Source organism: Amphiura filiformis, chromosome 19 (genome assembly GCF_039555335.1).
Source record: "Amphiura filiformis chromosome 19, Afil_fr2py, whole genome shotgun sequence".
NCBI classification, from domain to species: Eukaryota; Metazoa; Echinodermata; class Ophiuroidea; order Amphilepidida; family Amphiuridae; genus Amphiura; species Amphiura filiformis.
In genome coordinates, this window is record NC_092646.1 from 27,151,980 (window position 1) to 27,165,464 (window position 13,485).

Here is a 13,485-nt window from a genome sequence, read left to right on the forward strand (position 1 = left end):
TTTTGGCATTTTCTTTCTTTGCAGGTGGTGGCCGCATTGCATTCTCTAAATTCAGTAAATTTTCATCGTCAACTGTGTTATTGAATGGGATTATTTTGAAATTTTAAAACGCTTGAAATATCACAAACAAATAGGCCTATGTTAATAAATAATATAAATACAAGCTTAAACCGTTGGGGTTCGATCGACGATAATGAACCCCACAAAACTAACCAAGTATATTGAAAATCCCATACGGCCGGGCGCTATAAGTTGCCGGCTCGATCATGTCAGCCACCACCTGTTTCTTTGGCCGAACTAAGGGACCGTTCACAAACACTTGTTAGGGGGGCTGATTAAAAGTTTTGACGGGGGGCTGAAAAATGACCACAAATTTTCCTAGGAAAATTGAGTTTATGCTTTTCTATGAGGTTGACCCATAATTTTCATGACAAAAAGGGGGGAGGCCTGAAATGTTTGATATCTGTAAAGGGGGAGGGGCCGAAAAATTTCCGTGATGATTTTTTTTGCATCAGCCCCCAAACGGTCCCTAAGTGTGAGTCGAACTTGAGTTGGGTCAACGAACTTGAGTTGGGTCAAGTTCATATCAAACCCGGAAGTGCCAAGTGGTAACAGTCTCCAGTCATGCAAGATCAAGGTACACTACACAAGTGGTAGCTAGTGGTAGCTAGCTGTGGTCACAAGGATTATGCTGCTGAGGCCTACATTCCGTACTCTCGCATCCTTGGTAGGCCTACATTAGGCCTAAAGCTGTGTAAGTTTGTAAAGTAGGAGTCTACATACGTATTGTATCGGGCGATAGGTATAAAGTAATATTCCCATTAATACCCCGTGACCGTGCTGGGGATGGGAATAGCTAGGTAGTAGTACTAGTGTTACTAGTCAGTGCGAGGGGTGTTTGGGGGGGGTCAGCCTGGTTGAGGTAGTAGGCCTGAGCCCGGGGGGGAGCCACTCAGCTATAATGGTGTACACATGCGTGAACAAAAAACGCGTAAAAGGGTCTTTTTTCTGACGAACGCGTAATGCGCGTTCCGTGTTTAGGGGTCTAAAAATACTGATTTTCAACAAAAAGGGGTGTTTTTTTTGGGAGTCATAGGTAAGAAAACATGTTTAGGGGGTAATATTTTGGTCAAACCTGAAAAAAAGGGGGTAAATTTGAGTCAAACCTGAATAAAGGGGGTAAATTTTGACGAGAAATCCTTGTTAAGGGTTGGTTTTTTCTCGAAGGTGGCAGGGTTAATGCACAAAATATACGGTACATGCGTCAGTGATTTCATATAGAAATAATAACCAAAATGTTCATTTGGTAGTGATGATGGGTTAGGGACCGTTCACAAACACTTGCTAGGGAGAGGGGGCCTGATGCAAAAAATTGTAATCGGAAAATAATTCGGGGCCCCCCTTTACAGATCTCAAAAATGTCAGGGCCCCCCTTTTTGACATGAAAATTATGGGTCAACCCCATAGAAAAGCATATAAACTCAATTTCCCCAGGAAAATTTGTGGTAATATTTTTCAGGTCCCCTTAGGAGAGTTAAAAAATTTCAGGGCCCCCCTTTTTGCATCAGCCCCCTAACAAGTGTTTGTGAATGGTCCCTTAATAGTAGGCATTTATAAGTTGCTAGTGAAAAGAAATTGAGAATGATCCCCCACCTTTTAGTTTCTTGAGCATCCTGGCGAAAACAAATTGAGACACACAGCTCAGTACATTGTTAAAAAATATAAAGAACCCCCTGGGCAATGTGTTATACCCCCCTCCTTCAGAGCAAAAAAATCACAATTGGAAGGGTATAATATAGGCTATACAAATTTCGAATAGACTACTCCTTCACCAAATTTTAAACCCTGTGTAGTATAGGGATAGGGTTGCGGTGCATGTGCAGTAGTTGTTGTGGTAGTGTTCTCTGGGTGTAGTGGGGTTGTCATGTTGGGTGGGGCTGGGGTGGGCTGGGATAAGGGGGTATCTAGCTAACAGCTATCATTTTCTTCAGAAAGGGGGTCTCAAGTTTACAAAAGTCGGTGTCAATAAAATTGTGACCCCCCTATTTTGGCAATAAAAGTGTTATGACCCCCTAACCACAGATACACCTTACCCCCTAAACAGGCTAAAATTGTATTGAAATCAGTCTTTTTAAAAATAAAATAAACACATTAGCTGTGGGCATCTTACGACTTCTTACATTTTGGTCATCAAAAAATTTCCCTATTTTTCTTTCCAAAAAGGTATGACCCCCCGGTATATTTGGACCCCCACCCCCACACACACACCTTCCGAAGAAAATTATAGCCCCTATGTTCTCAGCATTTGGCCTGGTTTTGGGCCAGTCAAAGGGGGGGAGTCAAGCAATTTTTGTAAGCTGAGAAGGGCAAGCAAGTGGGGTAGGATGGTGGGGTGGGGTAGGGTGGTAGGGGTACTTAGGGTGGCAGTGAGATAGGGTCCCGGATAGGGTATGGTGGGGTAGGGTGGTAGTGTGTAGGGGTGGTGTGGTAGGGGTGGTGTGGTAGGGTTGTGGGGTGGGGTAGGGTGGTGTGGTTCAGGTGTGGGGGGAATATGATGATAGGGGTAGTTAGGGTGGTGGTGGCATAGGGTGATAGGGTTGTGGGGTCAGTGTGTGTGTGTGGTATAATGCAGGGCCTTACATTGACCTTAGCACAAAAGGAATTATGTTGGCACCTTGTTATTTTCACGGTAGAAGTTTGGAACGTGAAAAGCGCACTTTTAAAGTAAGATGTCATCAAACTTTTCGTTTGTTCCCTAACAGGTCACTTGAATAACAACATAAAAGTGTTCACTTTTTATTTAAAATTTTTTATATATTTATAAATTGAAACATGTTTTGAATTGTTTCTATAATTTGCTTTCGAACTTTATTATTTTAGCTTTGACAATGGCCCACAGACGTCCACGAGATTGGGATTTTCTACATCCTCTCAAATGTGCCTATTGCAGACGGAGGTTCTACAATAATGTGTCCAGGTACATATCACACATACGAAATCACGAGCTGTGGATTCGTCCATACTGGTATGATTATAAAAGTACAAGTACTTGGAAATCTTTGTCCGATTCCAAAAGTTCGATCATGCTTACGTGTATGGTTAAGAGAAAAGTTGAAAGAAAAGTGAAAAAATGGATGAGAATCGGAGAGAAGTTGAGAACATATCCCGAAAACAGCATTAAAGTTGTGAAGACTAAATGTCATAAAGGTAAAGAAGCGGCGTCTGCAACAACAGAGTTATCAGGAACCCATGGTGAGAATATTTTCAAAGTTCTAGAAGGCATCAAACAGAAAAGTAAACAAGTTACTAGCAATACAGAAACACAGTTTGTCAAAAATTCTCAAACTCAGGACAATACAGTCATAACGAAGACTGAAAGTAAAGAAGAAACAGGAAAGACATGCTTTAGTGGAGATACATGTAAGAGATTGCAGAATGCTTCATTGAGGGGCAAACCTAGCGAGGAAAAGCAAGAATCGGCAAAAGTGAGTAACAACAAGATCAAGGAAATCAAGGGAAAGCTGTTGAAATGTGAATTTTGTAAAGAAGGCTTCTCAACGTCGCAAGCCTTAAATCTTCATGCCCAGATTCACAGAGACGGAGAGCTTTTCAAATGTCAATACTGTGACAAACGTGTGTCAACTCCAAAGCAGTTGAAAAGACACGAATATGGTGTTCATACGTCAGGGCGTCGTTATAAATGTAAATATTGTGATAATTATTACAAACAATCGGGTCATTTAAAAATTCACGAACGCAAGCACACCGGGTCACGACCTTTCCCATGTGAATTTTGCAGCAGACGATTTCGTGACGCGGCTCATTTAAGAAATCATATTCGAATACATACTGGAGAACGTCCTTTTAAATGTTCATTTTGTGACAAAGGATTTAAACGACAAGGTCATATGAAAAAACATGAAGGGATACACACAGGTGGAAAGCCTTTTAGATGTCCGTTTAGTTGTAACAGAGGCTTCGCGACATCACTCGAGTTGGAAGCGCATAAAATAGTACATGACAAAAACAGAGTATATAAATGTCAATTTTGTAGCAAAACTTGTAAACAAAAAATTAACCTGAAGGTACATGAACGCAGTCACACGAAAGAGAAGCCTTATGCGTGTCCGATTTGCGACAAACGCTTCGCACATCCGGGTAATTTGAAAACGCACGAGCGTTGTCACACAAATTCAAGGCCGTTCAAGTGTTCCTTTTGTAACAAGGGTTTTGCTTCGGGATCGAACTTGAAAATACACGAAAGAGTGCATAACGAAGATAGACCTTTCACATGTAAATTTTGTAACCAAAGATTCAAACAACAAAGTACCATGAAAAGACATGAAAGGATTCACACCAAAGAGAAACCTTACATATGTGAAATATGTTTCAAACATTTCCCCCAGACGGGTAGCTTGACAGCCCACAAGAGAATTCATACTCAAGAGAAGCCATATAAGTGTACATTCTGTAACAAAGGCTTCACTCAAGCAAATAGCTTAAAGCTACATGAGTATACGCATACCAAAGAAAAACCGTATAAATGTAAATTTTGTAACACAGGCTTTGCACAGTCATCTACCTTGGTGCAACATGAATATATACATACAGACAAACCTTTTCAGTGTAAATTTTGTCGCAAAAACTTTGCCCTCTCAAGTTTGTTAGAAGCACATGAATATATTCATACTAGAAAAAATCCATTTAAATGTAAGTTATGTAAGAAAGACTACTCAGATGCAAGTTCCTTGGCAGTACACAGACGTATACATAGTAAGAAGAGATCTTACAAGTGCACAATTTGTAGCAAAGCTTTTACACAGATAGCCCATATGAAAAAACATGAAAGGACTCACTCCAAAGAGAAACCCTATAAATGTCACTTCTGTAATAAATGGTTCAAAGAGGCAGGTAACCGGAGGAGACATGAACGTAATCATACTACACCTGATTCCAGATAATTGCAGAACTAATTTATAGACCATTGCTATAATGCATGATGGTAATTACTGAGACTCATACTGGGCTATTTGATATTCTAGTTGAAACCCATACAGTGTGGGCCAAAAACAACTTTACCCAATTTAAAAGGTCCATATCTCGAAATTGAAAAGTCTGCTTCAAATTGTTTTCACATGTTCGTAAACAACATTTTCTTAGGAGTATTTGGTGAAAAACTATCCAAAAATGTATTAAATTTAAAACGTGATGCTAGTTTTAAATGAAAGGGTCAAAATTAACTTTGTCCACGCGAAGACCTACAAGCTGTCGCGTCGCATCATTTGCAATAGCGAGTTCGATAGAGAATGAGAACCACTCACTATACGCACAAATTTCTGAAATTTGTTCAGCGGTTTTATATAACACAATAATATAAATCAAACATAAACAATTTAAATGTCAAGCTATGATATTTCCTCATGATATGCATCTTTCTTGCTGCAAAGATATAAAAACAATTCTCTTCAAATATACGCAAAGCAATTGTAACCTCATACCTCATTTTTGTCATTTTTTGTCAAATGTTATCTACAAGAAAGTTATTGCACTTATTGCGTTCGTGGTATGTTGGGTAAATTGTTGCTTTGACAACTGACTCTGGGGTAGTGGGTTAGCTGCAAGTTCCTTTGTACCGCTGCAATATTTGCAGCTGAACGGCCAGTTCATGGACGTCCGCTCCGTGCTTTGCATCTATTAGTCACACTTCCGAGGTTGTGAAAGTTGTTCGTAAGTAGAGTTATGGGAGGTCTTGGCAAGACTCCTACGTCTGGGAAACGAATCCGACATTGATGCTGCACTTCCAAAAAGCATTATGTTCTTAAGTATACCTCTACCATAAAGGTCCTCTCTTGTGTTGTGAATTGCCTTATCTTGACACCTTGCAAACCTATTTAGAAATAAGCCACGCGGTCACAAAATGCATGAAGACCTATTTAAAATTAAAAAAATGTGCCAGATGAAACCTTTGTAATTGTATAATTATTACGCTTATTGTTGGTCAATGACAGGAGTGAAGTTTGAGTATATGACAAGTAAATGGGGATTAAAATCGATTGTATTTCTTTCATGTATGTAAAACAATCATCACTTTTCAAAGACAGGCCAAACCTGTTTACTAATTACATGTATGCCTAACGCATATGTATGCCTTACTCTTAGCAATCAGACAAATCCCATTGAATTACGTGTGGACAAAGTGATTTTTAACCCTCGGACGTAAAACTAGCACCATTTTGTTAATTTAGCTCCTTTTGCTTTCATTTCTTCATCACATACTTTTAGAAAGATATACATTTAGAATTTGTAACAATATCATGATCAGCTCTTCTACAATTCGAGCAACCACCCTCTGAAATTGGGTAAAGTTGTTTTTGGCCCACACTGTACACCCCTATGGAATACATGACCTTAATCTCTCCCACAGGGTGTGTAGATTTTAAATGGAGTCACCCATTCATGCAACTCCATTTGAAATTCACATTCCCTGGGTGGAAGATTAAGGAAATATCTTCCATAAGGGTGTATGGATTTCATCTGGAATAGCCCATTCACCAAAATGTGATTACCTTTGTAATGTCTGGAAAGTGACACAGTAGATCCTTTGCACGGTCATCTCAAAACAAGGTTCTACCCACAAAGTGTGTGTTGCATGTGCCTGTAAACCGTGTGCTATAATTACTGTGTACGCTTTGCAAAAGCCTTCTGGTGCATTGCTAGAAATGCACGAGAAATGAAAATGCACTTTTTGCGAATGCGTTTGCAGGGAGAACTTTGTTTTGGTTGCAAGATGGCAGATTCGTGCAAAGGGTGAATAGTGATTGTCAGTGACACAATTAGCACCGCAGTTGCTGAAATCTAATTTTGAAACTTGAATTAATTTAGTCTTTCCATTATTAGTTGTAAATATCTTTCTATTCAAAGATCTATAAACTATCCATACTATTTTGTTCAGAAATTTTATTCATTAAGGATTATTTTGTATATATTTTAAATATAAAATTTAAAAACTGAAACTAAAAACTGAAATTGAAACTCATTACTTTAGTCCTCCAAGTTTTTAAAATATAGTACTTCTGTTGTTAGTTGTAAATATTTTTCTGTTCAAAGATAAAAAAAAATCATACTATTTTGTTAAAAAATTTGATCTGTAAGGATTATTTTGTATATATTTTAAATATAAAATTAAAACACTGAAACTAAAAACTGAAATTGAAACTTATTACTTTAGTCTTCCAAGTTTTTACTATTTCCATTGTTAGTTGTAAATATTTTTCTGTGTGAAGATAAAAAAAAATCTTACTATTTTGTTTTAAAATTTTATTTGTAAGGATTAATTTGTATGTATTTTGAAATGTTAAATTTATCTTAAAATGTGGCACAGTGGCTGTGGCTCCCACAGTCCCAAGCTTTAATTATGAAAATATTTCTGCAATTCATATGCAAATAATTATACAAAAATTTCTGCAATTTTTATGCAATATAAGAGGCCGGTCGAGTGCAGATTCGTCGGAACACGCTTTTCAATAAAATAAATGCTAACCTCATCATCCAAGCAGCAAAGTTCATTTCCCATCTGCAGTCGACTATTCTGATAAATTGCCTCTTCCAAGTTCTAGAGTGTATTATTTTATGTCATTTTCTCTATTTTATATTGACATCTCTATGCAAGTATCTTTTATGATATTTTATGCCATTGGATGTAAATTTGATTTTAAATATATAGCCTATATAACTTTGATTACAATGTATTCATTGTCTGAATATCATTTCATGTATTACTAATATGGTATTAAATATAATACTAGCTAATACAGTAGGCCTATATCTTTGTAAGTTACAATGTACTATATCATATACAGATATACCATAAAGGTTAGCCTAATGGTGCTATGGGCTCCCTTGAAATAAGTGAAATTTTAGGCATAACCTAGAAGTGTCCTCCTGTAAAATTCCCACCAGCAAATAAGGGCACAAAACCTTTATTCTTCTTGGGATTTCAGAGGAGAAAGCTCTGTATTTGCACATAAATTTTACCCCAAGGCAAAGGAGCCCAATTGTGCCATTTGCGAATCTTTACGATATTGCAATGTATTTTGGTGTACTTCAATTGTTATGTAATCCCTGTGCTTTTGTTTGTTTTATTTCTTTATAATCAATTTAAAACATAATTAATCATCTGTTCTTCCTTGAGGCTTTATGGAAGAACAGATCAAAGATCCATTGAATGAGTAACCCAGCTTAAAGCCATAATGTTTTATCTTTTTAAATTAATTTGTTTTGTTTTTTTCTCAAAATGTTTTGCAATGCTCCACAAATTAAGCCATGGCATATGTGTACATCCATATCAAAAGGAAGCACTTGTCGGCTGCTACATGTGTCTTGTTTTACATGATAACTAGAAATAAATACCAGACTCATCTCAAGTGGGGTCACTTCAAATCATCCCCAAGTTACATGGTTTAGGAATACAGAGAATATTCCTAAACAATGTGACTTGGAGATAATTTGAAGTTATACTTGAGATGAGTCTGGTATTTATTCCTATGTAAAAAGAGACACATGTAGTAGCCGACAAGTGCATCCTTTTGATATGGATGTACACATTTGCTGAAATTATGTCAGTTTTTTTCTTTAAAATTCTAATTTTTACACAATTGTTATGTAATGGTAATCTAACATACCGTGAAAAAATCAAGACTTTAGATGCTGCAGTTGTGACAAAATCTGAGATTTGAATAAAACGGCAGAGTGTGTCATTTAATCACTATGATTGAAATATTACTAGTCTAAAATGTACGAGATACCAATAACACTGTACATATACGGCATGTGACAAGGGTGAAAACAAGTCGGAAACGGGAGCCGTTTATCCCCCAGAAACCCTGAAATGGCCCCTGGTTCCATCTAAATATAAGCTGACCAGGGGACACTTTTCTTCAGAAACTGGCCCCTGGTCACTACACCCAAAAATTAAATTCCATAGCCATTAATACATGAACTTATCCAGAACAAAATATTGGCCCCTTGTTGATTAGAAGTGGCCCCTGGTTCCATGTTGAATGAAGTGAACCAGGGGCCATTTTGTACAAAAGGGAGCCCCTGGTTCATCATTTCTTATTTTCACCCTTGGCATGTGACCAGGTCAAAATGCATCAAAAGGACCAAATTCAGTCACACATTGGTGACATTTGGTATTAAATAGCGATTTCTTTGTTTTGTCTAATCTGTTCAAGTCAAACCTGTAAGGGGACAAATCTGACAGTATTAAGTAACATTTTATGGAAAAGAAAATACATCTATTTTTTTTTACAGAAAATGTTACAACGTGGCTTTAAGCAGCAAAGATAGTAAACAGAGTTATTATAGTTCAGGGGTTCTCAATTAGAAATGTTCAAGGGCCATTGAAGGGCAAAACAAGTTGCTTGCTTGAGGGCCAAATGCACTTGAATTTCTTATGTTTTCCTTTATATTTTAGACCAATTCAAGGGCCAAACACAATTAGCTGGCGGGCCGGATTTGGCCCGCGGGCCGCCGATTGAGAACCCCTGTTATAGTTATTATTGATATTATTTTACAATATTTGGAAAAGAATAACAAAATTAAAATATTGATCAAAATCATGCATTTGCTTTCAAGAAGAAATAATCTGATCAGTGACAAAACAGAAAAGAGAAGGGGTTTTCTTGTCAAAGAATCTAATTTTCAGATTATTATCATTTAATACTTTCTGAAATTAAATTTTAAGACCTTCACAATAAATAAAACAAATCAGAAAATGTACAATTTGTCATTATGAAGTTTCTTGTAATCTGTGCATATTTAATTTACAATATGATATCACCCTCAATCATTTGTATTCTTATTTACAAAATAATTTAATCATGGTTTTGTTTTTCCATTCCTGTTTTCCCCTTTCAATAAGAACCAAATAGAATTGATTCAAACACTATGGTAAACCTGCCATATTGGCTTGTTGCTCATGGAGGAAAAAAGGTCCAATTTCTCGAAGCTTGGCTAGTGGTACTGGTTAGGCTTCCTAAGCCACCAGGTTAGCCCTACCAAGTGGATCCATTACTGATTTATCTTTCTAGGCGATGTACGATGTGAAATTGTAAGCACTGGTATGAAAGGACTTATAATTGGTCTTAAGCCTGGTGGCTTAGGAGGCCTGACCACTAGCCATGCTTTGAGAAACTGGCCCATAGTGAACATCCTGTGTTAATTAGCTCAAGCCAAAAATAGAACAATAATTGGCATCTTTAAGCTTGAGTGTTTTCAAGACCCAGTCCACACTAGTATATTTTCGTTATTGTGTCGTAATTATCTAATTATGATAAATGTATCATGAGAGTGTACAAGGTAAGCACCTCGTCATTGTGTCGTAATAAATTCTGGTTATGCACACGCTATACGGCAATTATGAAGTCCATTGAGTAAACATAAATGCGTACACACAGGTCATTTTTATCTACAATAACGACACGATCATGCTACAAACCGGCACAATGATGGAAATTTTCATCATTCGCAAATGAAGGCATGACATGTTCATTGTATGCAGACGACATTGAGCAGACACACTATACAAATATTATAGTACGATTATGTCACGAACATAATCGACGGGGAAAAACACACTTGTGTGGACCGGGTCTATGGTTTCTGCATGCAGCACTTATCACACATATTTGGCACTACAGAATGGTGAAACCACTGACACACTTTGAATCAAAGTTTGCCAGGCGGTAGTATAGGCGCACAGCAAAATATTCAAGAGGTACACTATTTACCCTCCCTGGGTGACACACAGACACGGCAGAGTTGCAGAATGGTCGACTGCAGATCTGTCGGATAACGCTTTTTTAATGGGAAATGAACTTTGCTGCTTGGATGATGTCACAATAAGGTTAGCATTTATTCCGTATTGAAAAGCGTGTTCCGACAGATCTGCACTCGACCAGCCTTGTTGATACTCTTTGATACTACCCTGAGAAGATATCTTACCCTTCCCAGAATCCTTTGCAACATGATACATCACCTCATTTCATCAAATGGCACTACCAATACTTTGTACAGGTTCCTGTTGTTTCCATTTTGAGAAAAGACTGGTTAAACATGGATGGATACAAGTAGTCAAGAAATACACATATATTGCCAGATCTGGATGTGCTCTGTTCCTGCTACATTTCATCACAATCAACCCAAATCAGTACAGGAAATTAAAATGAGAAATGCATTATGGGAAGTGTAAGATATCTTCATTGTTAAAACCCAAGATGAAGTGCTGTGAATGTGACAATTTTGTGCGACCATTCATTTTTGTTGGTGCTGTAAAATATTAGAAAAACATTTCAACTTCCAACTTCTAACATGTTTGATTGTTATGACATGTTCGTGATATGCTCACTCCCTTTAAATAATAATAAAAAAAAGTTCCCCCTAAAATGCCTCCATATAAATATTGATATGTAAATATTAAGTCTATTTATTACAAAATGGTCCACATTTACATTCTGAGTGACACTATGGACCACAATGGCATCATCCCAATGGCGTAGTTCAATAACCTCAATTACACAATCATAGTGCAAAATTTGACCTCAAGTTGCAGAGTACGAGTTTTTGTACCCAAATTGGCAAAGGTCATTCAATGAATATGCAAATGTATTGGGGTTAAAGAACTGTGCCCTGATGAATGCTCATGTTGTGGACCCTAGTGTGAAGAGGTTGTCACATAAGGACATTTTAATACCAGTTTTAAAGACAAATTCTGGCATATCATGCTGGGAAAATAGGATTTCACCACATCAAAATCATAAATGAATTACTGCCCACTCCAAACTGCTTGTGGGCCAGTAACCACTGAACCAATACTAGGCTTGTTTGTACTCATTTTAATGCATTCTTTATGCTGATTCCAAATATTGTCATTAAAGTTCATGTCTGATATTTTAAATTTAAAAAATAAATAAAAACTTGTCATCTGCAGTTGACACCCATAACGTGTGGAAAGAGTTGAACCTTTCATGGACCACCTGATATAACCCGCTGTGTAAACCTTCGTCCAATGACCCATTACACTATTGGAATATCAGTACAATCTATTGAATTTAATAAATCAACATAAATTATGGAATGATTTTAACATCAAAACTACTTTTTAAATTCAAATTATATTACAGAGAATATCATTTTAAAATTGGTAGTTGATTTACGAGATACTTTCCTTTTACTTGAATTTTACATGTGACATTGAAAATGGCTGTTTATAACAAAATAAAATTACAGCTGCTTCCAGACTCCAGTAATCAAGGGCTCAGAACCACAAAGACGTAACTCCAATATAATGACATTAGCAAAGAGGTAATTCCACTGTATGTAGTAACATTGCAGACATGTCTTTTGACCCCGCTTTTGTCTTTTTTTTTGGGGGGGGGGGGCTCTTGTTGATATAAAATGATCATGATTCATCTTGGTAAAAATATGTACATGAGTTTGGAAAATGTTAGGTTGATTCAAACAATTTTGCCCTTTTTCAGCTTGAGTGGTGTAACAGTTCTTCTGCTAGAATGTTTCAATGAAAAATGGACAAAAGTTTCCATGCCACATTATCGTGTGTATTTACTGGGGTGAAGTAACTAAATCGGACAAAATACCCCTCTTAAAAAGATATTTGGTTATTCAATCGACATCTCACTTTCCACTGTTACAGAACAGAGAGTTCATCCAGGAGAAGAAAGACCATATAAATGTGATATATGTGGTAAATGCTCCAATCATAAGAGCAGTCTCATTAGTCATATACGGATACATGATAAGTCATCTCAATACATGAGCATTCATCCAGGAGAAGAAAGACCATATAAATGTGATATATGTGGTAAATGCTCCAATCATAAGGGCAGTCTCATTAGTCATATACGGATACATGATAAGTCATCTCAACGACGGGTGACTGCTAGTAGTATTAATTACCTACTTTCCGAAAATGATATTTATACACCTGTATGCACTTGGGCGAGTTTGGCGTGTCTTCATTAGTTAGGCGATACCAAATAATTATAGGGGTAATTTGACTGACGGGATTGTTAGAGGCAACATAGTCCTGCCTTTTATTTTAGCATTACTTAATTACTTTCTGAAGATGATATTATACACCTGTAGGCATATAGGCGAGTTTGGTGGAAGCTCGTTCGTCAGGGTGACAGTCAACTCGACATCGGTGCCGTCCTTGCGAGAGAGAATTTTGGTCACCTGTACAGGAATGATAACCAATAGTAGGAATGATACTTTTCCTTTCAATTACGCAAACAGCTAGGAAATGTGTGTCCAAGTACTTTAACAGCACCCTGAACATGAATTAACTTCTTCAGCTTGAATGTTATAAAATATACAAGGTGAAAGAAAGATGGGTACATAGTATTTCATGAGCCAGTACGGTGAGTGAGAACAATCCATCTAGAGATCCACTTGATGGATATAAAG

The 13,485-nt window shown here is 37.2% G+C and overlaps 1 protein-coding gene across 1 annotated transcript; it reads left to right on the top strand.

Moving 5' to 3' along the window:
• Window positions 1–689: 689 nt before the first annotated feature.
• LOC140140315 (uncharacterized) lies at window positions 690–5,050 on the top strand. Its single transcript, XM_072162089.1, has 2 exons — window positions 690–754; window positions 2,881–5,050. The coding sequence occupies exon 2, from the start codon at window positions 2,889–2,891 to the stop codon at window positions 4,959–4,961; it is 2,073 nt and encodes a 690-aa protein (XP_072018190.1). The 5' UTR covers window positions 690–754; window positions 2,881–2,888; the 3' UTR covers window positions 4,962–5,050.
• The last annotated feature ends 8,435 nt before the right edge of the window (window positions 5,051–13,485 follow it).